Here is a 25,113-nt window from a genome sequence, read left to right on the forward strand (position 1 = left end):
ATCATTTTGAGTACCCATAAATGGTGTGAATAGAAATAACAATAGCTTTTGGAAGCCATTTTCACTACCCATAAATGGTTGAAGAGATCGCAAGGAGTTGAGCTTGTTGAGGGCCGATGGCAAGTACATAAAATAAAAAACGATCGGCTTTTTGGCAGTGGCGTGATGATCAGAGTTGTAGATTGTGATTTTATTTCCCACGGATACTATTGTCCACGTAAAGATAAAGTGGTAAATGACAAGTTAATGCATTGGGATAGGAATAAGGTTAAAAGAGGCACGTATAGATTACAAAAAACAATATGTTGGGGGTTTCTAAAATACCCTTCAACACACAAGATATGGGGTTTTTACACAATGAATGCTCGAGGGATATGTTATGGCCTGTAGATGTGTAAGGAGCTCAGGTTGGTCAAAGTTGATGGCAGCTCCTCCAAGCTCGTGCATCCGAATAGGTGAAGAGTTTGCAGGGAGCTGAGGTTGCCAAGGGTTGATGGTAGCTCCACCAAGCTCGTGCATCCATCGTTAAGATATCGTAGGGAGCTAAGGTTGCCGAGGGTTGATGGCAGCTCCGCCAAGCTCGTGCATTTGGATAGGTCAAGAGATTGCAGGAGTTGAGGTTGCCGAGGGTTGATGGCAGCTCCACCAAGCTCGTGCATGCAGATAGGTTAAGAGATTGCAGGGAGCTCAGGTTGCCGAGGGATGATGGCAGCTCCTTCAAGCTCGTGCATCCGGATAGGCCAAGAGATTGCAGGGAGCTGAGGTTGTTGATGGCAGCTCCACCAAGCTCATGCATTTGAATAGGCTAAGAGATTGCAGGGAGTTGAGGTTGCCAAGTGTTGATGGCACCTCTGCCAAGCTCGTGCATGCGGATAGGCGAAGGGGTTGCAGGGAGCTGAGGTTGTTGAGGGTTGATGGTAGCTCCACCAAGCTCGTGCGTCTCGATAGGCGAAGAGATTGCAAGGAGCTGAGGTTGCCGAGGAGGGTTGATGGCAGCTCTGCCAAGCTCGTGCATGCGAATAGGTCAAGAGATTGTAGGGAGTTGAGGTTGCCGAGGGTTGATGGCAGCTCCGCCAAGCTCGTGCATGCGGATAGGTCAAGAGATTGAATAGAGCTGAGGTTGTCGAGGGTTGATGGCAGCTCCGCCAAGCTCATGCATTTGGATAGGCCAAGAGATTCCAAGGAGGTGAGGTTGAGGAGGGCTGGCGGCAATGTGGCGTCTTGGAGTACCGATAGGTAAAGTCGTCGGAGTTGCGAGAGAAGGACCTGTGAGGCAACAGCAGCGGAAGAAGGTGCAAGTTTAGTAGGAAGTAACAAAAATGAGAGAGTGCGAGTAGGCATATTATAGAGGGATACTTTGCAGAAGTTTAGTAGAAGTGAGGACCTGTGGAGGGATATTTTGCAGCTCTAAGCGTGGGCATGCTTCCCGTCTTGTGGAGGACATCGACGTTCAATTGCTGCACACCCATGTTTATGGTTTGTAAGATCTGGAGCTTGGGCATGCTCCCCAATTGCAATTGCAACAATGGACGATCGAAGTAGAAGGGTATTGTGATGGAGAGGTAGCGAAGCTGGGCCTTTGAGTGGGCAATCAATCTGATTCATTTCCGCTGTAAGGAAACGAAGCTCTACCAAGCTCATGCATCTGGATAAGTCAAGATATTACAGGGAGCTGAGGTTGCCAAGGGTTGATGGTAGCTCTGCCAAGCTCGTGCATCCGGATAGGTCAAGAGATTGCAGGTAGCTAATGTTGCTGAGGGGGCTTGATGGCAACTCTGCCAAGCTCGTGCATTCGGATAGGTTAAAATATTGCAAGGAGTTGAGGGTTGATGGCAGCTCTGCCAAGGTCGTGCATTTGAGTAGGTTAAGAGATTGCAGGGAGCTGAGGTTGCCGAGGCTTGATGGTAGCTCCGCCAAGCTCGTGCATCCGGATAGGCAAAGAAGTTGCACGGAGGTGAGGTTGAGGAGGGCTGACAGCAATGTGGCATCTTGGAGTCTCGATAAGTAAAGTCTTCGCAGTTGATGGTAGCTCCGCCAAGCTTGTGCATCCGAATATAGTCTCTCTCTCTCTCTCTCTCTCTCTCTCTCAACCAAGGCTATCATAGGAGTAGAACAGACGAACAAGAAATACATCAAGAACCGATGTGGAATTCGGAAAAGTAGGATTGACTTGCAGGACACTGTATTGGTTTGTATAACACATGCATCAGCCAAGTGCATCACATGAGCCTCTTGCAAGGTATTTTTTAGTTGAAGCGATCGGAAGGAGTTGAGCTTGTTGAGGGCCGATGGCAAGTACACAAATTTTTTTGAAATACTTCATTAATTTCTAAACTATGTACCACTTTGTGCAATTTGTGAACCAATCATTTCCATCATTTTGAGTACCCATAAATGGTGTGAATGGAAATAATAATAGCTTTTGGAAGCCATTTTGACTACCCATAAATGGTCGAAGAGATCGCAAGGAGTTGAGCTTGTTGAGGACCGATGGCAAGTACATAAAACAAAAAACAATCGGCTTTTTGGCAGTGGCGTGATGATCAGAGTTGTAGATTGTGATTTTATTTCCCACGGATACTATTGTCCACATAAAGATAAAGTCATAAATGACAAGTTAATGCATTGGGATAGGAATAAGATTAGAAGAGGCACCTATAGATTACAAAAAACAATATGTAGGGGGTTTCTAAAATACCCTTCAACACACAAGATATGGGGTTTTTACACAATGAATACTAGAGGGATATGTTACGGCATGTAGATGTATAAGGAGCTCAGGTTGGTCAAAGTTGATGGCAGCTCTGCCAAGCTCGTGCATACAGATAGGTGAAGAGTTTGCAGGGAGCTGAGGTTGCCGAGGGTTGATGGCAGCTCCGCCAAGCATGTGCATCTGGATAGGTTAAGATATTTGACGGAGCGGAGGTTGTCGAGGGTTGATGGCAGCTCCGCCAAGCTCGTTCGTGCAGATAGAATAAGAGATTGCAGGGGGCAGAGGTTGCCAAGGGTTGATGGCAAGTCCGCCAAGCTCATGCATTCGGATAGGTCAAGAGATTGCAGGGAGCTCAGGTTGCCGAGGGTTGATGGCAGCTCCACCAAGCTTGTGCATCTGGATAGGCCAAGAGTTTGCAGGGAGCTGAGGTTGCTGAGGGTTGATGGCAGCTCCGCCAAGCTCGTGCATCCATATAGGTTAAGATATTGCAGGGAGCTGAGGTTGCCGAGGGTTGATGGCAGCTCCGCCAAGCTCGTGCATGCGAATAGGTAAAGAGATTGCAGGGAGGTGAGGTTGAGGAGCGCTGACAGCAATGTGGCATCTTGGAGTCCCGATAGGTAAAGTCTTTGGAGTTGCAAGAGAAGGACCTGTGAGGCAGCAGCAGCGGAAGAAGGTGCAAGTTTAGTAGAAGGAACAAAAATGAGAGAGTGCGAGTAGGCATATTACAGAGGGATACTTTGCAGAAGTTTAGTAGAAGTGAGGACCTGTGGAGGTATATTTTGCAGCTCATTCTGTCCAACAAGCTCTAAGACTCTAAGCGTGGGCATGCTCCCCGTCTTGTCGAGGACGTCGACGTTCAATTGCTGCACACCCATGTTCATGCTTTGTAAGATCTAGAGCTTGGGCATGCTCCCCAATTGCAATTGCGCTCTAAGGATGTGATCCATTTGCGCTCTAAGGAAGCATGTTGTGAGCATGCCTTGTGTAAGTACTTGTGAGCATGCCTTGTGTATAATGTTGACAAGAAAATATGGATTTCAAAATAAAATAAAATTATAATGCCTATATATTTTCAAAAAAATTTGTTTAAAAATAAACATAAAAATTCTCAAAAAGGAATTTCCCCAAAAGGTTCTATATATTTTCAAGAAGTTTTGTTTTATAAATCAACAAAAGATTTGTAACTTAAACAATTTATACCAAAAAAAACACCCACATATGGCATGCGTCACATCTTAGGGGAGGCCCCCCCATATGCTACGCATGCCCAATGTGGGGAGAGGGAGGAAGTCAGGGGGGAGTAGGGAGAGGGGAGGGGGAGTAGGCACTTCACATGTGGTGTGGGTGAGGGAGAGAGGGCAGGAGTGAGGTGAGTTCTGAATTGAATCTTCTTTTTGTCATGGCATTTTTCTACATACAAATTGAAAATGATAGGCTTTTGGCTGCTGGCGTGATGATCAGAGTTGTAGATTGTGATTTTATTTTCCATGGGTACTATTGTCCACATAAAGAGAAAGTGGTGGATGACAAGTTAATGCATTGGGATAGGAATAAGATTAGAAGAGGCATGTATAGATTATAAAAAACAATCATTATGGGGTTTTATTAAATACCCTTGAACACACAAGATATGGGGTGTTTATAGAGTGAATACTCAAGGGATATGTTACAGCCTGTAGATGTGTAAGGAGCTCAAGCTAGTCAAAGTTGATGGAAACTCTGCCAAGCTCATGCATCTAGATAGGTAAAGAGATTGTAGGGAGCTGAGGTTGCCGAGGGTTGATGGCAGCTCCGCCAAGCTCGTGCATCCGACTAGGCGAAGAGATTGCAGGGAGCTGAGGTTGCCGAGGGTTGATGGCAGCTCTGCCAAGCTCGTACATCTAGATAGGTTAGAAGATTGCAGGGAGCTGAGGTTTCCGAGGGTTGATGGTAGCTCCGCCAAGCTCGTGCATCCGGATAGGTGAAGATATTGCACGGAGCTGAGGTTACCAAGGGTTGATGGCAGCTTCGCCAAGCGCGTGCATCCGAATAGGCCAAGAGATTGCAGGGAGCTGAGGTTGCCGAGGGTTGATGGCAGCTCCGCCAAGCTCGTGCATCTGTATGGGCGAAGAGATTGCAAGGAGCTGAGGTTGCCGAGGGTTGATGGCAGGTCCGCCAAGCTCATGCATCCGAATAGGTGAAGAGTTTGCAGGGAGCTGAGGTTGCCGAGGGTTGATGGTAGCTCCGCCAAGCCCATGCATTGGGATAGGTGAAGAGTTTGCAGGGACCTGAGGTTGTCGAGGGTTGATGGCAGCTCCGCTAGGCTCGTGCATCCATATAGGTTAAGATATTGTAGGGAGCTGAGGTTGCCGAGGGTTGATGGTAGCTCCGCCAAGCTCTTGCATCCGTGTAGGTGAAGAGTTTGCAGGGAGCTGAGGTTGGCGAGGGTTGATGGCAGCTTTGCCAAGCTCGTGCATCCAGATAGGTCAAGAGATTGCAGGGAGCTGAGGTTGTCGAGGGGGCTTGATGGCAGCTCTGCCAAGCTCGTGCATCCAAATAGGTTAAGATATTGCAAGGAGCTAAGGTTGCCGAGGGTTGATGGCAGCTCTGCCAAGCTCGTGCATCCGAATAGGTCAAGAAATTGCAGGGAGCTGAGGTTGCCGAGGGTTGATGGCAGCTCCACCAAGCTCGTGCATCCGTGTAGGTAAAGAGTTTGCAGGGAGCTGAGGTTGCCGAGGGTTGATGGTAGCTCCGCCAAGCTCGTGCATCCCTGTAGGTAAAGAGTTTGCAAGGAGCTGAGGTTGCCGCCGAGGGTTGATGGCAGCTCCGCCAAGCTCGTGCATGCATATAGGCTAAGAGATTGCAGGGAGCTGAGGTTGCCGAGGGTTGATGGCAGCTCCGCCAAGCTCGTGCATTCGGATAGCTCAAGAGTTTGCAGGGAGCTGAGGTTGCCGAGGGTTGATGGCAGCTCCACCAAGCTCGTGCATTCGGATAGGCCAAGGGATTGCAGGGAGGTCAGGTTGAGGAGCGCTGATGGCAATGTGGCATCTTGGAGTCCCGATAGGTAAAGTCTTCGGAGTTGCAAGCGAAGGACCTGTGAGGCAGCAACAGTAGCAGAAGAAGGTGCAAGTTTAGTAGAAGGAACAAAAATGAGAGAGTGCGAGTAGGCATATTACAGAGGGATACTTTGCATAAGTTTAGTAGAAGTGAGGACCTATGGAGGAGTCCCGATAGGTAAAGTCTTCGCAATTGATGGTAGCTCTGCCAAGCTCGTGCATCCGAATATAGTCTATCTCTCTCTTTCTCTCTCTCTCTCTCTAAACCAAGGCTATCATAGGAGTAGAACATACGAACAAGAAATACATCAAGAACTGATGTGGAATTGGGAAAAGTAGGATTGACTTGCAGGACACTGTATTTGTTTGTATAACACATGCATCAGCCAAGTTCATCACATGAGCCTCTTGCAAGGTATTGTTTAGTTGAAGAGATCACCAGGAGTTCAGCTTGTTGAGGGCTGATGGCAAGTACACAAATTTTTTTGAAATACTTCATTAATTTGTAAACAATGTACCACTTTGAGCAATTTGTGAACCAATCATTTCCATCATTTTGAGTACCCATAAATGGTGTGAGTGGAAATAACAATAGCTTTTGGAAGCCATTTTGACTACCCATAAATGGTTGAAGAGATCGCAAGGAGTTGAGCTTGTTGAGGGCTGATGGCAAGTACATAAAATAAAAAACGATAGGCTTTTTGGCAGTGGCGTGATGATCAGAGTTGTAGATTATGATTTTATTTCCCACGGATACTATTGTCCACATAAAGATAAAGTGGTAAATGACAAGTTAATGCATTGGGATAGGAATAAGGTTAGAAGAGGCACGTATAGATTACAAAAAACAATATGTAGGGGGTTTCTAAAATACCCTTCAACACACAAGATATGGGGTTTTTACACAATGAATACTCGAGGGATATGTTACAGCCTGTAGATGTATAAGGAGCTCACGGTGGTGAAAGTTGATGGCAGCTCTGCCAAGCTCGTGCATCCGGATAGGTCAAGATATTGCAGGGAGCAGAGGTTGCCGAGGGTTGATGGTAGCTCCGCCAAGCTCATGCATGCAGATAGGTAAAGAGATTGCAGGGAGCTGAGGTTGCCGAGGGTTGATGGCAGCTCCGCCAAGCTCCTGCATGCGGATAGGTTAAGAAATTGGAGGGAGCTGAGGTTGCCCACGGTTGATGGCAGCTCCGCCAAGCTCGTGCATCTAGATAGGTCAAGAGATTGCAGGGAGCTGAGGTTGCCGAGGGTTGATGGCAGCTCTGCCTAGCTCGTGCATCTGGATAGATCAAGAGATTGCAGGGAGCTAAGGTTGCCGAGGGTTGATGGCAGCTCTGCCAAGCTCGCACATGCGGATAGGTAAAGAGATTGTAGGGAGCTGAGGTTGTCGAGGGTTGATGGCAACTCTGCCAAGCTCATGCATCTTGATAGGTCAAGGGATTGCAGGGAGCTGAGGTTGCCGAGGGTTGATGGCAGCTCCGCCAAGCTCGTGCATGCGGATAGGTAAAGATATTGGAGGGACCTGAGGTTGCCAAGGGTTAATGGCAGCTTCGCCAAGCTCGTGCATTTGAATAGGCTAAGAGATCGGAGGGAGCTGAGGTTGCCGAGGGTTGATGGCAGCTTTGCCAAGCTCGTGCATCTGGATAGGTCAAGAGATTGCAGGGAGCTCAGGTTGCCGAGGGTTGATGGCAGCTCCACCAAGCTCATGCATCCCGATAGGTCAAGAGATTACAGGGAGCTCAAGTTGCCGAGGGTTGACGGTAGCTCCACCAAGCTAATGCATCCTGATAGGTCAAGAGATTGCAGGGAGCTTAGGTTGCCGAGGGGGGTTGATGGTCACTCTACCAAGCTTGTGCATGCGGATAGGTAAAGAGATTGCAAGGAGTTGAGGTTGCCGAGGGCTGATGGTAGCTTTGCCAAGCTCATGCATCCGGATAAGCGAAGAGATTGCAGGGAGCTGAAGTTGCCGAGGGTTGATGGTAGCTCCACCAAGCTCGTGCATCCGTATAGGTGAAGGGATTGTAAGCAGCTGAGGTTGCCGAGGGTTGATGGCAGCTCCACCAAGCTCATGCATCCGGATAGGTCAAGAGATTGCAGGGAGCTGAGGTTGCCGAGGGTTGATGGCAGCTCTACTAAGCTCGTGCATTTGGATAGGTCAAGAGATTGCATGGAGTTGAGGTTGCCGAGGGTTGATGGCAGCTCCGCCAAGCTCGTGCATCCGGATAGGCCAAGGCATTGCAGGGAGTGAAGGTTGCCGAGGATTGATGGTAGCTCCGCCAAGCTCGTGCATCTGGATAGGTCAAGAGTTTGCAGGGAGCTAAGGCTGCCGAGGGTTGATGGGAGGTCCGCCAAGCACGTGCATCCATATAGGTCAAGATATTACAGGGAGCTGAGGTTGGCGAGGGTTGATGGGAGCTCCGCCAAGCTCGTGCATGCGGATAGGTCAAGAGTTTGCAGGGAGCTGAGGTTGCCGAGGGTTGATGGCAGCTCCGCCAAGCTCGTGCTTGCATAAAGGCCAAGAGATTGCAGGGAGCTGAAGTTGCCGAGGGTTGATGGTAGCTCTGCCAAGGTCATGCATCCGTATAGGTGAAGCGATTCCAGGGAGTTGAAGTCACCGAGGGTTGATGGTAGCTGTGCATAGCTCGTGCATCCGGATAGGTCAAGAGATTGCAAGGAGCTGAGGTTGCCGAGGGATGATGGCCGCTCCGCCAAGCTCGTGCATCTGGATAGATCAAGAGATTGCAGGGAGCTGAGGTTCCCGAGGGTTGATGGCAGCTCTACCAAGCTCGTGCATGCGAATAGGTAAAGAGATTGCAGGCAGCTGAGGTTGCCGAGGGTTGATGGTAGCTCCGCCCAGCTCGTGCATCTCGATAGGTCAAGAGATTGCAGGGAGCTGAGGTTGCCGAGGGTTGATGGCAGCTCCTCCAAGCTCGTGCATGTGGATAGGTAAAGATATTGGAGGGAGCTGAGGTTGCCGAGGGTTAATGGCAGCTTCGCCAAGCTCGTGCATTTGAATAGGCTAAGAGATTGCAGGGAGCTGAGGTTGCCGAGGGTTGATGGCAGCTTCGCCAAGCTCATGCATCTGGATAGGTCAAGAGATTGCAGGGAGCTCAGATTGCCGAGGATTGATGGCAGCTCCACCAAGCTCATGCATCCCGATAGGTCAAGAGATTGCAGGGAGCTCAGGTTGCCGAGGGTTGACGGCAGCTCCACCAAGCTAATGCATCCCGATAGGTCAAGAGATTGCAGGGAGCTTAGGTTGCCGAGGGGGGTTGATGGTCGCTCTACCAAGCTTGTGCATGCAGATAGGTAAAGAGATTGCAGGGAGTTGAGGTTGCCGAGGGCTGATGGTAGCTTCGCCAAGCTCATGCATCCGGATAGGCGAAGAGATTGCAGGGAGCTGAAGTTGCCGAGGGTTGATGGTAACTCCACCAAGCTCGTGCATCCGTATAGGTGAAGGGATTGTAGGGAGCTGAGGTTGCCGAGGGTTGATGGCAGCTTCACCAAGCTCATGCATCCGAATAGGTCAAGAGATTGCAGGGAGCTGAGGTTGCCGAGGGTTGATGGCAGCTTCGCAAAGCTCGTGTATTTCGATAGGTCAAGAGATTGCAAGGAGCTGAGGTTGTCGAGGGTTGATGGTAGCTCCGCCAAGCTCGTGCATCCAGATAGGCCAAGGGATTGCAGGGAGCGGAGGTTGCCGAGGATTGATGGCAGCTGCGCCAAGCTCGTGCATCCGGATAGGTCAAGAGTTTGCAGGGAGCTGAGGTTGTCGAGGGTTGATGGGAGCTCCACCAAGCCCGTACATCCATATAGGTCAAGATATTACAGGGAGCTGAGGTTGGCGAGGGTTGATGGGAGCCCCACCAAGCTCGTGCATGCGAATAGGTCAAGAGTTTGCAGGGAGCTGAGGTTGCCAAGGGTTGATGGCAGCTCCGCCAAGCTCGTGCATGCGTATAGGCCAAGAGATTGCAGGGAGCTGAAGTTGCCGAGGGTTGATGGTAGCTCCGCCAAGGTCGTGCATCCGTATAGGTGAAGGGATTGTAGGGAGTTGAAGTCGCCGAGGGTTGATGGTAGCTGTGCCAAGCTCGTGCATCCGGATACATCAAGAGATTGTAGGGAGCTGAGGTTGTTGAGGGTTGATGGCAGCTCCGCCAAGCTCGTGCATCTAGATAGGTCAAGAGATTGCAAGGAGCTCAGGTTGCCGAGGGGGCTTGATGGCAGCTCCACCAAGCTCGTGCATCAAGATAGGTCAAGAGATTACAGGGAGCTGAGGTTGCCGAGGGGGGTTGATGGCAGCTCCGCCAAGCTCGTGCATCCGGATAGGCCAAGAGATTGTAGGGAGCTGAGGTTGCGGTGATGGCAAGTCTTCCAAGTTGTGCATCCATATAGGTGAAGAGATTGCAGGGAGTTGAGGTTGCCGAGGGTTGATGGCAGCTCTGCCAAGCTCGTGCATCTAAATAGGTTAAGAGATTGCAGGGATCTGAGGTTGCCGAGGGGGCATGATGGCAGCTCTTCTAAGCTCGTGCATCCGGATAGGTAAAGATATTGCAGCGAGCTGAGGTTGCCGAGGGTTGATGGCAGCTCCGCCAAGCTCATGCTTTCGGATAGGTCCAGAGATTGTAGGGAGCTGCGGTTGCCGAGGGGCCTTGATGGCAGCTCCACTTAGCTCATGCATCCAGATAGATGAAGAGATTGCAAGGAGCTGAGGTTGCAAAGGGGGGTAGATGGCAACTCCGCCAAGCTCGTGCATCTGGATAGGCGAAGAGATTGTAGGGAGCTGAGGTTACCGAGGGTTGACAGCAACTTCGTCAAGCTCGTGCATCCAAATAGGTTAAGAGATTGCAGGGAGCTGAGGTTGCCAAGGCGGCTTGATGGTAGCTCCGCCAAGCTCATGCATCTGGATAGGTGAATATATTGCAGGGAGCTGAGGTTGCCAAGGGTTGATGGTAGCTCCACCAAGTTGGTGCATCTGGATAGGTCAAGAGATTGCGGGTAGCTAATGTTGCTCAGGGGGCTTGATGGCAGCTCCTCCAAGCTCGTGCATTCGAATAGGTTAAAATATTACAAGAAGTTGAGGGTTGATGGCAGCTTTGCCAAGCTCGTGCATTTGAGTAGGTTAAGAGATTGCAGGGAGTTGAGGTTGCCAAGGGGGGTTGATGGCAGCTCCGCCAAGCTCGTCCATTCGGATAGGTGAAGAGATTGCAGGGAGCTGAGGTTGCCGAGGGTTGATGGCAGCTCCACCAAGCTCTTGCATTCGGATAGGTGAAGGGATTGCAGGGACGTGAGGTTGAGGAGCGCTGACGGCAATGTAACGTCTTGGAGTGCCGATAGGTAAAGTCTTTAGAGTTGCGAGAGAAGGACCTGTGAGGCAGCAGCAGCAGCGGAAGAAGGTGCAAGTTTAGTAGAAGTAACAAAAATGAGAGAGTGCGAGTAGGCATATTACAGAGGGATACTTTGTAGAAGTTTATTAGAAGTGAGGACCTATGGAGGGATATTTCGCAGCTCTTTCTGTCCAACGAGCTCTAGGACTCTAAGCGTGGGCATGCTCCCCGTCTTGTCGAGGACGTCGACGTTCAACTGCTGCACACCCATGTTCATGCTTTGTAAGATCCGGAGCTCGGGCATGCTCTCCAATTGCAATTGCAACAATGGACGATCGAAGTAAAAGGGTGTTGTGATGGAGAGGTAGCGAAGCTGGAGGCCTTCGAGCGGGCAGTCAATCTGATCCGTTTGCGCTGTAAGGAAACGAAGCTCCATGCTTTTCAGGAGTCGAGAACATGGTTGACGAACTGTTGTCGAGACGAACAGGCATCCGAATAAGTCAAGAAATTAGAGGGGGCTGAGGTTGCCGAGGGTTGATGGCAGTTCCGCCAAGCTCATGCATCCGTATAGGCGAAGAGATTACAGGGAGCTGAGGTTGCCGAGGGTTGATAGCAGCTCCACCAAGCTCATGCATCCGAATAGGTCAAGAGTTTGCAGGGAGCTGAGGGTGCCGAGGGTTGATGGTAGCTCTGCCAAGCTCGTGCATCTAGACAGGTAAAGAGATTGTAGGCAGCTGAGGTTGCCGCGGGTTGATGACAGCTCCGCCAAAGCTTGTGCATTCTGATAGGTCAAGAGATTGCAGGGAGCTGAGGTTTTCAAGGGTTAATGGCAACTCCACCAATCTTGTGCATTCGTATAGGTGAAGGGATTGTAGAGAGCTGAGGTTGCCGACGGTTGATGGTAGCTCCTCCAAACTCGTGCATCCGTATAGGTAAAGGGATTGCAAGGAGCTGAGGTTGTCGAGGGGGCTTGATGGCAGCTCCGCCAAGCTCATGCATGCAGATAGGTAAAGAGATTGCAGGGAGCTGAGGTTGCCGAGGGTTGATGGCAGCTCCTCCAAGCTCATGCATACGGATAGGTTAAGAGATTGCAGGGAGCTGAGGTTGGTCAAAGTTGATGGCAGCTCTGCCAAGCTCGTGCATTCAAACAGGCCAAGAGATTGTAGGGAACTGAGGTTGCCGAGGGTTGATGGCAGCTCCGCCAAGCTCGTGCATTCAGATAGGTAAAGAGATTGCAGGGAGCTAAGGTTGCTGAGGGTTGATGGCAGCTCCGCCAAGCTCGTGCCTCCGGATAGGCCAAGGGTTTGCGTGGAGCAGAGGTTGCCGAGGGTTGATGGCAGCTCTGCCAAGCTCGTGCCTCCGGGTAGGTCAAGAGATTCCAAGGAGGTGAGGTTGCCGAGGGTTGATGGCAGCTCCGCCAATCTCATGCACTCGGATAGGCCAAGGCATTGCAAGGATTTGAGCTTGTTGAGGGCCGATGGCAAGTACACAAATTTTTTTGAAATACTTCATTAATTTCTAAACTATTTACCACTTTGTGCAATTTGTGAACCAATCATTTCCATCATTTTGAGTACCCAAAAATGGTGTGAATGGAAATAACAATAGCTTTTGGAAGCCATTTTGACTACCCATAAATGATTGAAGAGATCGCAAGGAGTTGAGCTTGTTGAAGGGAGTTGAGGTTGTCGAGGGTTGATGGTAGCTCTGCCAAGCACATGCATCCGGATAGGTCAAGATATTGCAGGGAGCTGAGGTTGCTGAGGATTGATGGCAGCTCCGCCAAGCTCATGCATGTGGATAGGTCAAGATATTGCAGGGAGCTGAGGTTGCCGAGGGGGGTTGATGGCAGCTCGGCCAAGCTCGTGCATGTGGATAGGCCAAGAGATTGCAGGGAGCTGAGTTTGCCGAGGGTTGATGGCAACTCCGCCAAGCTCATGCATGCGGATAGGTAAAGAGATTGCACGGAGCTGAGGTTGCCCAAGCTTGATGGTAGCTCCGCCAAGCTCGTGCATGGGGATAGGTAAAGAGATTGCAGGGAGCTGAGGTTGTCGAGGGTTAATGGCAGGTCCGCCAAGCTCATGCATACAGATAGGTCAAGAGATTGTAGGGAGCTGAGGTTGCCGAGGCTTTTTGATCGCAGCTCCGCCAGGCTCGTGCATGCGAATAGGCCAAGGGATTGCAGGGAGGTGAGGTTGAGGAGCACTGACTGCAATGTGGCATCTTTGAGTCCCGATAGGTAACATCTTCGCAATTGATGGTAGCTCTGCCAAGCTCGTGCATCCGAATACAGTCTCTCTCTCTCTCTCTCTCTCTCTCTCTCTCTAAACCAAGGCTATCATAGGAGTAGAACATATGAACAAGAAATACATCAAGAACCAATGTGGAATTGGGAAAAGTAGGATTGACTTGCAGGACACTGTATTGATTTGTATAACACATGCATTAGCCAAGTGCATCACACAAGCCTCTTGCAAGGTATTGTTTAGTTGAAGAGATCGCAAGGAGTTGAGCTTGTTGAGGGCCGATGGCAAGTACACAAATTTTTTTGAAATACTTCATTAATTTGTAAACTATGTACAACTTTGTGCAATTTGTGAACCAATCATTTCCATCATTTTGAGTACCCATAAATGGTGTGAATGGAAATAACAATAGCTTTTGGAAGCCATTTTGACTACCCATAAATGGTTGAAGATATCGCAAGGAGTTGAGCTTGTTGAGGGGTTGATGGCAGCTCCGCCAAGCTCGTGCATCCGAATAGGTCAAGAGTTTGCAAGGAGCTGAGGTTGCTGAGGGTTGATGGCAGCTCTGCCAAGCTCGTGCATTCGTATAGGTGAAGGGATTGCAGGGAGCTGAGGTTGCCAAGGGTTGATGGTAGCTCCCCCAAGCTCATGCATCCGGATAGGTCAAGAGGTTGCAGGAAGCTGAGGTTGCCGAGGAGGGTTGATGGCAGCTCCACCAAGCTCGTGCATTTGGATAGGCCAAGAGATTACAGGGAGCTGAGGTTGCCAAGGGTTGATGGCAGCTCAGGTCGTGCATCCAGATAGGCAAAGGGATTGTAGGGAGCGGAGGTTGCCGAGGGTTGATGGTAGCTCCGCCAAGCGCGTGCATATGGATAGGCGAAGGAATTGCAGGGAGCGGAGGTTGCCGAGGGTTGATGGCAGCTCTGCCAAGCTTGTGCATTCGAATAGGCCAAGGGATTGCAGGGAGGTGAGGTTGAGGAGCGGTGACGGCAATGTGGCATCTTGGCATCCCGATAGGTAAAGTCTTTGGAGTTGCGAGAGAAGGACCTGTGAGGCAGCAGCAGCGGAAGAAGGTGCAAGAAGGAACAAAATGAAATTGAAAATGATAGGCTTTTTGCTGGTGGCGTGATGACCAGAGTTGTAGATTTTGATTTTTTTTCCCATGGATACTATTGTAGACATAAAGAGAAAGTGGTGGATGACAAGTTGATGCATTGGGATAGGAATAAGGTTAGAAGAGGCATGTATAGATTATAAAAAACAATATGTAGGGGGTTTTTTAAATACCCTTGAACACACAAGATATGGGGTGTTTACACAGTGAATACTCAAGGGATATGTTACAGCCTATAGATGTGTAAGGAGCTCAAGCTAGTCAAAGTTGATGGCAGCTCCGCCAAGCTCGTGCATCCGGATAGGTAAAGAACTTGCAGGGAGGTGAGGTTGCTGAGGGTTGATGGCAGCTCCGCCAAGCTCGTGCATCTGGATAGGTAAAGATATTGGAGGGAGCTGAGGTATCCGAGGGTTGAGGGTAGCTTCGCCAAGCTCATGCATGTGAATAGGCTAAGAGATTGCAGGGAGTTGAGGTTGGCGAGGGTTGATGGTAGCTTCGCCAAGCTCGTGCATCTGGATAGGTCAAGATATTGCAGGGAGCTCACGTTGCCGAGGGTTGATGGCAGCTCCACCAAGCTCGTGCATCCCGATAGGTCAAGAGAATGCAGGGAGCTGAGGTTGCCGAGGGGGGGTGATGGCAGCTCTGCCAAGCTTGTGCATGCGGATGGGTAAAGAGATTGCAGGGAGTTGAGGTTGCCAAGGGTAGATGGTAGCTTCACCAAGCTTGTGCATCCGGATAGGTGAAGAGATTGTAGGGAGCTAAAGTTGCCAACAGTTGATGGTAGCTCCGCCAAGCTCGTGCATCCCTATAGGTTAAGGGATTTTAGGGAGTTGAGGTTGCCGAGGGTTGATGGCAGCTCCACCAAGCTCGTGCATCCAGATTAGGGAGCTGAGGTTGCCGAGGGTTGATGGCAGCTTCGCCAAGCTCGTGCATCTGGATAGGTCAAAAGATTGCAGGGAGCTGAGGTTGCCGAGGGGGCTTGATGGCAGTTCCGCCAAGCTCATGCATCTGAATAGGCTAAGAAATTGCAGGAAGGTGAGGTTGAGGAGGGTTGATGGCAGATCCGCCAAGCTCGTGCATTCAGATAGGTCAAGAATTTGCAGGGAGCTGAGGTTGCGGAGGGTTGACGGCAATGTGGCGTCTTCCCCTCCCGATAGGTAAAGTCTTCAGACTTGCGAGGGAAGGACCTATGAGGCAGCAGTAGCAGAAGAAGGTGCAAGTTTAGTAGAAGTAACAAAAATGAGAGAGTGCGAGTAGGCATATTACAGAGGGGTATTTTGTTGAAGTTTAGTAGAAGTGAGGACTTGTGAATTAAAATACCCCTCCTTTTGAATGCACATGGTACACTAAAATTTTGCAAGGTGAACCCCCTGATAGATCTCAGTGACAAAGGATGTAGATGAGAGATCCAGCAGAACACAAACATTCTCGATGCAGAAGCTGAAGATGTGGAGCCTTCCCATGCACACTTGGAGTAATAATGTTGACAAGACAAGATGAATTTCAAAAAGTACTTGTGAGCATGCCTTGTGTATAATGTTGACAAGAAAATATTAATTTCAAAATAAAAAAAAAATATAATGCCTATATATTTTCAAAACAATTTATTTAAAATTAAAAATAAAAATTCTCAAAAAGGAATTTCCCCAAAAGGTTCTATATATTTTCGAGAAGTTTTGTTTTAAAAATCAACAAAAGTTTTGTAAATTAAACAATTTATCCTTAAAAAAAAACCCACATATGGCATGCGTTACATCTAGGGGGAGGCCCCCCATATGCTACGCATGCCCAAAGTGCGGAGAGACGGTGCATTTACCTGACTGATTCAACAACCCACCATGAATACTCGAGGGATATGTTATGTCCTGTAGATGTATAAGCAGCTCAGGTTAGTCAAAGTTGATGGCATCTTTGCCAAGCTCATGCATCTGGATAGGTTAAGAGATTGCAGGGAGCTGAGGTTGCCGAGGGTTGATGGCAGCTCCGACAAGCGCGTGCATCCGGATAGGTCATGATATTGCAAGGAGCAAAGGTTGTCGAGGGTTGATGGCAGCTCCGCCAAGCTCGTGCATGCAGATAGGTAAAGAGATTGCAGGGAGCTGAGGTTGCCGAGGGCTGATGGCAGCTCCGCCAAGCTCATGCATGCGGATAGGCTAAGAGATTGCAACGAGCTGAGGTTGCCGATGGTTGATGGCAGCTCCGCCAAGCTTGTGCATCCAGATAGGTGAAGAGATTGCAGGGAGCTGAGGTTGCCGAGGGTTGATGGCAGCTCCGCCAAGCTCATGCATCCGGATAGGTCAAGAGATTGCAGGGAGCTGAGGTTGCTGAGTGTTAATGGCAGCTCCGCCAAGCTCGTGCATATGGATAGGTCAAGATATTGTAGGGAGCTGAGGTTGCCGAGGGTTGATGGTAGCTCCGTCAAGCTCGTGCATCCGGATAGGTCAAGAGATTGCAGGGAGCTGAGGTTGCCGAGGGTTGATGCTAGCTCTGCCAAGCTCGTGCATGTGGATAGGTAAAGAGATTGCAGGGAGCTGAGGTTGCCAAGGGTTGATGGCAGCTCCACCAAGCTCGTGCATCTGGATAGGTCAAGAGATTGCTGGGACCTGAGGTTGCCGAGGGTTGATGGCAGCTCCACCAAGCTCGTGCATCTGGATAGGTCAAGAGATTGTAGGGAGCTGAGGTTGCCCAAGGTTGATGGCAGCTCCGCCAAGCTCGAGCATGCAGATAGGTAAAGATATTGGAGGGAGCTGAGGTTCCCGAGGGTTAATGGCAGCTTCGCCAAGCTTGTGCATTTGAATAGGCTAAGAGATTGCAAGGAGCTAAGGTTGCCGAGGGTTGATGGCAGCTTCGCCAAGCTCGTGCATCTGGATAGGTCAAGAGATTGCAGGGAGCTCAAGTTGCCCAGGGTTGATGGCAGCTCCACCAAGTGTGCATCTGGATAGGTCAAGAGATTACAGGGAGCTCAGGTTTCCCAGGGTTGATGGCAGCTCCACCAAGCTCATGCATCCTGATAGGTCAAGGGATTGTAGGGAGCTCAGGTTGCCGAGGGTTGATGGCAGCTCGACCAAGCTCATGCATCCCGATAGGTCAAGAGATTGCAGGGAGCTGAGGTTGCCGAGGGGGGTTGATGGTAGCTCTGCCAAGCTTGTGCATGCAGATAGGTAAAGAGATTGCAGGGAGTTAAGGTTGCCGAGATTTGATGGTAGCTTTGCCAAGTTCGTGCATCCAGATAGGCGAAGAGATTGCAGGGCGCTGAAGTTCTCCAGGGTTGATGGTACCTCCACCAAGCTCCTACATTCGTATAGGTGAAGGGATTGTAGGGAGCTGAGGTTACCGAGGGTTGATGGTTGCTCTAGCAAGCTCGTGCATCTGGATAGGTCAAGAGATTGCAGGGAGCTGAGGTTGCCGAGGGTGGATGGCAGCTCTGCCAAGCTCGTGCATCTGGATAGGTCAAGAGATTGCAGGGAGCTGAGGTTGTCGAGGGTTGATGGCAGCTCCGCCAGGCTCGTGCATCCGAATAGGTCAAGGGATTGCAGGGAGCAGAGGTTGCCGAGAATTGATGGTAGCTCTGCCAAGCTCCTGCATCCGGATAGGTCAAGAGATTACAAGGAGCTCAGGTTGCTCAAGGCTGATGGCAGCTCCACCTAGCTCGTGCATCCCGATAGGTCAAGAGATTGTAGGGAGTTCAAGTTGCCGAGGGTTGATGGCAGCTCCACCAAGCTCATGCATCCTGATAGGTCAAGAGATTGTAGGGAGCTGAGGTTGCCGAGCGGGGTTGATGGCAGCTCTGCCAAGCTTGTGCATGCGAATAGGTAAAGAGATTGCAGGGAGTTGAGGCTGCCTAGGTTTGATGGTAGCATCGCCAAGCTCATGCATCCGGATAGGCGAAGAGATTGCAAGGAGCTGAAGTTCTCGAGGGTTGATGGTAGCTCCGCCAAGCTCGTGCATTCGTATAGGTGAAGGGATTGTAGGGACGTAAGGTTACCGAGGGTTGAAGGCAGCTCCAGCAAGCTCGTGCATCCGGATAGGTCAAGAGATTGCAGGGAGCTAAGGTTGCCGAGGGTTAATGGCACCTCCGCCAAGCTCATGCATTTGGATAGGTCAAGAGATTGCAGGGAGTTGAGGTTGTCGAGGGTTGATGGCAGCTCCGCTAGGCTCATGCATCTGGATAGGCCAAGGGATTGTAGGGAGCGGAGGTTGCTGAGGATTGATGGCAGCTCCGTCGAGCTCGTGCATCCGGATAGGTCAAGAGTTTGCAGGGAGCTGAGGTTGCTGACGGTTGATGGCAGCTCCGCCAAGCACGTGCATCCATATAGGTCCAGATATTACAGGGAGCTGAGGTTGTCGGGGGTTGATGGCAGCTCCACCAAGCTCGTGCATGCAGATAGGTCAAGAGTTTGCAGGGAGCTGAGGTTGCCGAGGGTTGATGGCAGCTCCTTCAAGCTCGTGCATGCGTATAGGCCAAGAGATTGCAGGGAGCTGAGGTTGCCGAGGGTTGATGGCAGCTCCGCCAAGCTCGTGCATATGGATAGGTTAAGAGATTGCAGGGAGCTGAGGTTGCCGAGGATTGATGGCGGCTCCGTCAAGCTCGTGCATCCGGATAGGTTAAGGGATTGCAGGGAGCGGAGGTTGCCAAGGGCGGTTGGTGGAAGCTCCGCCAAGCTCGTGCATATGGATAGGCGAAGGGATTTTAGGGAGCGGAGGTTGCCGAGGGTTGATGGCAGCTCCGCCAAGCTCGTGCATTCGGATAGGCCAAGGGATTGCAGGGAGGTGCGGATGACGAGCGCTAATGGCAATGTGGCATCTTGGAGTCCGGATAGGTAAAGTCTTCGGAGTTGCGAGAGAAGGACCTGTGAGGCAGCAGTAGCAGAAGAAGGTGCAAGTTTAGTAGAAGGAACAAAAATAAGAGAGTGCGAGTAGGCATATTACAAAGGGATATTTTGCAGAAGTTTAGTAGAAGTGAGGACCTGTGAATTAAAATACCCATCCTTTTGAATGCACGTGGTACACTAAAATTTTGCGAGGTGAACCCCCTGAGAGATCTCAATGACAAAGGATGTAGATGACAGAACCAGCGGAACACCAACATTCTCCTTGCAGAAGCTGAAGACGTGGAGCCTTCCCATGCACACTTGGAGTTATAATGTTGACAAGACAAGATGAATTTCGAAAAAATTTAAAAGTATAAGTACTTGTGAGCATGCCTTGTGTATAATGTTGACAAGAAAATATGAATTTCAAAATTAAAAAAATTATAATGCCTATATATTTTCAAAACAATTTGTTTTAAAATAAAAATACAAATTCTCAAAAAGGAATTTCCCCAAAAGGTTCTATATATTTTCAAGAAGTTTTGTTTTAAAAATCAACAAAAGTTTTGTAAATTAAACAATTTATCCCAAACAAAACACCCACATATGGCATGCATCACATCTGGGGGGAGGCCCCACATATGCTACGCATGCTCAATGTGGGGAGAGGAAGTCAGTGGGGAGTAGGGAGAGGGGGAGGGGGAGTAGGCACTTCACATGTGGTGTGGGTGAGGGGGAGAGGGCAGGAGTGAGGTGAGTTGTGAATTGAATCTTCTTTTTGTCATGGCATTTTTCTACATAGAAATTGAAAATGATAGGCTTTTTGCTGGTGGCATGATGACCAGAGTTGTAGATTGTGATTTTATTATCCACGGATACTATTGTCGACATAAAGAGAAGGTGGTGGATGACAAGTTGATGCATTGGGATAGGAATAAGGTTAGAAGAATGAAGTATAGATTATAAAAAACAATATGTAGGGGGTTTCTTAAATACCCTTGAACACACAAGATATGGGGTGTTTACACAGTGAATACTCAAGGGATATGTTACAGCCTATAGATGTGTAACGAGCTCAAGCTAGTCAAAGTTGATGGCAACTCCGCCAAGCTCGTGCATTCGAATAGGTCAAGAGTTTGCAAGGAGCTGAGGTTGCCGAGGGTTGATGGCAACTCCACCAAGCTCGTGCATCCCGATAGGTCAAGAGATTGCAGGGAGGTGAGGTTGCCGAGGGGGGTTGAAGGCAGCTCTGCCAAGCTTGTGCATGCGGATAGGTAAAGAGACTGCAGAGAGTTAAGGTTGCCAAGGGTTGATGAAAGCTAAGCAAGGCTCGTGCATCCGGATAGGCAAAGGGATTGGAGGGAGTTGAGGTTGCGGAGGGGGTTGATGGCAGCTCCGCCAAGCTCGTGCATTCAGATAGGTCAAGATATTGCAGGGAGCTGAGGTTACCGAGGATTGATGGTAGCTCCACCAAGCTCGTGCATCTGGATAGGTCAAGAGATTGTAGGGAGCTGAGGTTGCCGAGGGTTGATGGTAGCTCCGTCAAGCTCGTGCATCCGGATAGGTCAAGAGATTGCAGGGAGCTGAGGTTGCCGAGGGTTGATGCTAGCTCTGCCAAGCTCGTGCATGTGGATAGGTAAAGAGATTGCAGGGAGCTGAGGTTGCCAAGGGTTGATGGCAGCTCCGCCAAGCTCGTGCATCCGGATAGGTCAAGAATATGCAGGGAGCTGAGGTTGCCGAGGGTTGACGAAAATTTTGTTTTAAAAATCAACAAAAGTTTTGTAAATTAAACAATTTATCCCAAAAAAAACACCCACATATGGCGTGCGTCACATCTGGGGGGAGGCCCCCCATATGCTACGCATGCCCAATGTGGGGAGAGGAAGTCAACGGGGAGTAGGGAGAGGGGGAGGGGGAGTAGGCACTTCACATGTGGTGTGGGTGAGGGGGAGAGGGCACGAGTGAGATGAGTTGTGAATTGAATCTTCTTTTTGTCATGGCATTTTTCTACATAGAAATTGAAAATGATAGGCTTCTTGCTGGCGGCATGATGACCAGAGTTGTAGATTGTGATTTTATTATCCACGGATACTATTGTTGACATAAAGAGAAAGTGGTGGATGACAAGTTGATGCATTGGGATAGGAATAAGGTTAGAAGAGGCATGTATAGATTATAAAAAACAATATGTAGGGGGTTTTTTAAATACCCTTGAACACACAAAATATGGGGTGTTTACACAGTGAATACTCAAGGGATATGTTACAGCCTATAGATGTGTAAGGAGCTCAAGCTAGTCAAAGTTGATGGCAGCTCGGCCAAGCTCATGCATTCGGATAGGTAAAGAACTTACAGGGAGGTGAGGTTGCTGAGGGTTGATGGCAGCTCCGCCAAGCTCGTGCATCTGGATAGGTAAAGATATTGGAGGGAGCTGAGGTTGCTGACGGTTGATGGCAGCTTCACCAAGCTCGTGCATTTGAATAGGCTAAGAGATTGCAGGGAGCTCAGGTTGCCCAGGGTTGATGGCAGCTTCGCCAAGCTCGTGCATCTGGATAGGTCAAGATATTGCAGAAAGTTCAGGTTGCCGAGGGTTGATCGCAGCTCCACCAAGCTCGTGCATCCCGATAGGTCAAGAGATTGCAGGGAGCTGAGGTTGCCGAGGGGGGTTGATGGCAGCTCTGCCAAGCTTGTGCATGCGGATAGGTAAAGAGATTGCAGGGAGTTGAGGTTGCCGAGGGTTGATGGTAGCTTCGCCAAGCTTGTGCATCCGGATAGGCGAAGAGATTGCAGGGAGCTGAAGTTGCCAAGGGTTGATGGTAGCTCCGCCAAAGCTCGTGCATCCATATAGGTGAAGGGATTGTAGGGAGCTGAGGTTGCTGAGGGTTTGATGGCAGCTCCACCAAGCTCATGCATTCAGATAGGTCAAGAGATTGTAGGGAGCTGAGGCTGCCGAGGGTTGATGGTAGCTTCGCCAAGCTCGTGCATCTGGATAGGTCAAAAGATGCAGGGAGCTGAGGTTGCCGAGGGGGCTTGATGGCAAGTCGGCCAAGCTCATGCATCTGAATAGGCCAAGAAATTGTAGGAAGGTGAGGTTGAGGAGGGTTGATGCAAGGTCCGCCAAGCTCATGCATCCGAATAGGTCAAGAAATTGCAGGGAGCTGAGGTTGCGGAGGGTTGACGGCAATGTGGCGTCTTCCCCTCCCGATAGGTAAAGTCTTCGGACTTGCGAGGCAAGGATGTATGAGGCAACAGCAGCAAAAGAAGGTGCAAGTTTAGTAGAAGTAACAAAAATGAGAGAGTGCAAGTAGGCATATTACAGAGGGATAATTTGTTGAAGTTTAGTAGAAGTGAGGACCTGTGAATTTAAATACCCCTCCTTTTGAATGCATGTGGTACACTAAAATTTTGCAAGGTGAATCCACTGACAGATCTAAGTGACAAAGGATGTAGATGAGAGAACCAGCAGAACACAAACATTCTCCTTGTAGAAGCTGAAGACGAGGAGCCTTCCCATGCACACTTGGAGTAATAATGTTGACAAGACAAGATGAATTTCAAAAAGTACTTGTGAGCATGCCTTGTGTTTAATGTTGACAAGAAAATATGAATTTCAAAATAAAATAAAATTATAATGCCTATATATTTTCAAAACAATTTGTTTAAAATTAAAAATAAAAATTCTCAAAAAGGAATTTCCCCAAAAGGTTCTATATATTTTCGAGAAGTTTTGTTTTAAAAATCAACAAAATTTTTGTAAATTAAACAATTTATACCAAAAAAAACACCCACATATGGCATGCGTCACATCTGGGGGGAGGCCCCCCATATGCTACACATGCCCAATGTGGAGAGAGGGAGGAAGCCAAGGGGGAGTAGGGAGAGGGGGAGGGGGAGTAGGCACTTCACATGTGGTGTGGGTGAGGGGGAGAGGGCAGGGGTGAGGTGAGTTCTGAATTGAATCTTCTTTTCGTCATGGCATTTTTCTACATAGAAATTGAAAATGATAGGCTTTTTGCTGGTGGCGTGATGATCAGAATTGTAGATTGTGATTTTATTTCCCACGGATACTATTGTCCACATAAAGAGAAAGTGGTGGATGACAAGTTAATGCATTGGGATAGGAATAAGGTTAGAAGAGGCATGTATAGATTATAAAAAACAATAATTACGGGGTTTTATAAATACCCTTAAACACACAAGATATGGGGTGTTTACACAGTGAATACTCAAGAGATATGTTACAGCCTGTAGATGTGTAAGGAGCTCAAGCTAGTCAAAGTTGATGGCAACTCTGCCAAGCTCGTGCATCTAGATAGGTAAAGAGATTGTAGGGAGCTGAGGTTGCCGAGGGTTGATGGCAGCTCTGCCAAGCTCGTGCATCCGACTAGGCGAAGAGATTGCAAGGAGTTGAGGTTGCCGAGGGTTGATGGCAGCTCTACCAAGCTCGTGCATTCGGATAGGTTAAGAGATTGCAGGGAGCTGAGGTTTCCGAGGGTTGATGGCAGCTCCGCCAAGCTCATTCATCTGGATAGGTTAAGAGATTGCAGGGAGCGGAGGTTGCCGAGGGTTGATGGCAGCTCCGCCAACCGCGTGCATCCGGATAGGTCAAGATATTGCAGGGAGCTGAGGTTGCCAAGGAGGGTTGATGGCAGCTCCGCCAAGCTCGTGCATTCAGATAGGCCAAGAGATTGCAGGGAGCTAAGGTTGCCGAGGGTTGATGGCAGCTCTGCCAAGCTCGTGCTCTGGATAGGTGAAGAGATTGTAGGGAGTTGAGGTTTCCAAGGGTTGATGGCAGCTCCGCCACCCTCGTGCATCTAGATAGGTTAAGAGATTGCAGGGAGCTGAGGTTGCCAAGGGTTGATGGCAGCTCCGCCAAGCTTGTGCATCCAGATAGGTCAAGAGATTGGAGGAAGCTGAGGTTGCCGAGGAGGGTTGATGGCAACTCCGCCAAGCTCGTGCATCCAGATAGGTAAAGAGATTGCAGGGAGCTGAGGTTGCCGAGGGTTGATGGCAGCTCCGCCAAGCTCGTGCATCCGGATAGGTCAAGAGATTGCAGGGAACGGAGGTTGCTGAGGGTTGATGGCAACTCCACCAAGCTCATGCATTCGAATAGGTAAAGAGATTGCAGGGAGCTGAGGTTGTCGAGGGTTGATGGCAGCTCTGCCAAGCTCGTGCATGCGGATAGGTTAAGAGATTGCAGGGAGCTGAGGTTGCCGAGGGTTGATGGCAGCTCCTCCAAGCTCGTAAGGTAAAGACATTGTATGGATCTGAGGTTGCCGAGGGTTGATGGCAGCTCCGCCAAGCTTGTGCATCCGAGTAGGCAAAGGAATTGCAGGAAGCGGAGGTTACCGAGGGTTGATGGCAGCTCCGCCAAGCTCGTGCATAGAAATAGGTCAAGAGTTTGCAGGGAGCTGAGGTTGCCGAGGGTTGATGGCAGCTCCGCCAACCTCATGCATCCGAATAGGTCAAGAGATTGCAGGGAGCTGAGGTTGCTGAGGGTTGATGGCAGCTCCGCCAAGCTCGTGCATGCAGATAGGCCAAGAGATTGCAAGGAGATGAGGTTGCCAAGGAGGGTTGATGGCAGCTCCGCCAAGCTCATGCATCCGGGTAGGTCAAGAGATTTCAAGGAGGTGAGGTTGCCGAGGGTTGATGGCAGCTCCGCCAAGCTCGTGCATTTGGATAGGCCAAGGGATTGCAGGGAGGTGAGGTTGAGGAGCGTTGACGGCAATGTGGCTGAGGTGAGCGTTGATGGCATTTGGATAGGCCAAGGGATTGCAGGGAGGTGAGCGTTGACGGTAAAGATATTGGAGGGAGCTGAGGTTACCGAGGGTTGATGGCAGCTTCGCCAAGCTCGTGCATTTGAATAG

General features: G+C 49.7%; 1 protein-coding gene across 1 annotated transcript; it reads right to left on the reverse strand.

The window, feature by feature from the left end:
* Positions 1-1,407: 1,407 nt before the first annotated feature.
* On the reverse strand, positions 1,408-25,001 carry LOC147896270 (uncharacterized). Its single transcript, XM_087382248.1, has 8 exons — positions 24,051-25,001; positions 23,834-23,988; positions 23,570-23,761; positions 20,696-20,961; positions 17,215-17,369; positions 3,440-3,576; positions 3,003-3,145; positions 1,408-1,610 (listed from the first exon to the last, which is right to left on the reverse strand). Exons 1-8 carry the CDS (start codon positions 24,999-25,001, stop codon positions 1,408-1,410), a joined length of 2,202 nt encoding a protein of 733 aa, XP_087238374.1.
* Between the last annotated feature and the right edge of the window lie 112 nt (positions 25,002-25,113).

The sequence above is a fragment of the Dipteris shenzhenensis genome, chromosome 12 (genome assembly GCF_047967505.1).
Source record: "Dipteris shenzhenensis isolate YYH24624 ecotype China chromosome 12, Dip_SZ_1.0, whole genome shotgun sequence".
NCBI classification, from domain to species: domain Eukaryota; kingdom Viridiplantae; phylum Streptophyta; class Polypodiopsida; order Gleicheniales; family Dipteridaceae; genus Dipteris; species Dipteris shenzhenensis.

Excerpts from the sequence above, each read along its gene's own strand:
- LOC147896270 (XM_087382248.1), bottom strand. The coding sequence starts at position 25,001 with ATGCCATCAACGCTCACCTCAGCCACATTGCCGTCAACGCTCCTCAAC. Across the intron at positions 23,762-23,833 it reads GACCTATCCGGATGCACGCG|CTTGGCGGAGCTGCCATCAA; the intron begins GTTGGCGGAGCT and ends CAGATGAATGAG. Across the intron at positions 20,962-23,569 it reads AACCTCAGCTCCCTACAATC|TCTTGACCTATCCGGATGCA; the intron begins TCTTTACCTATC and ends CTCCCTGCATAT.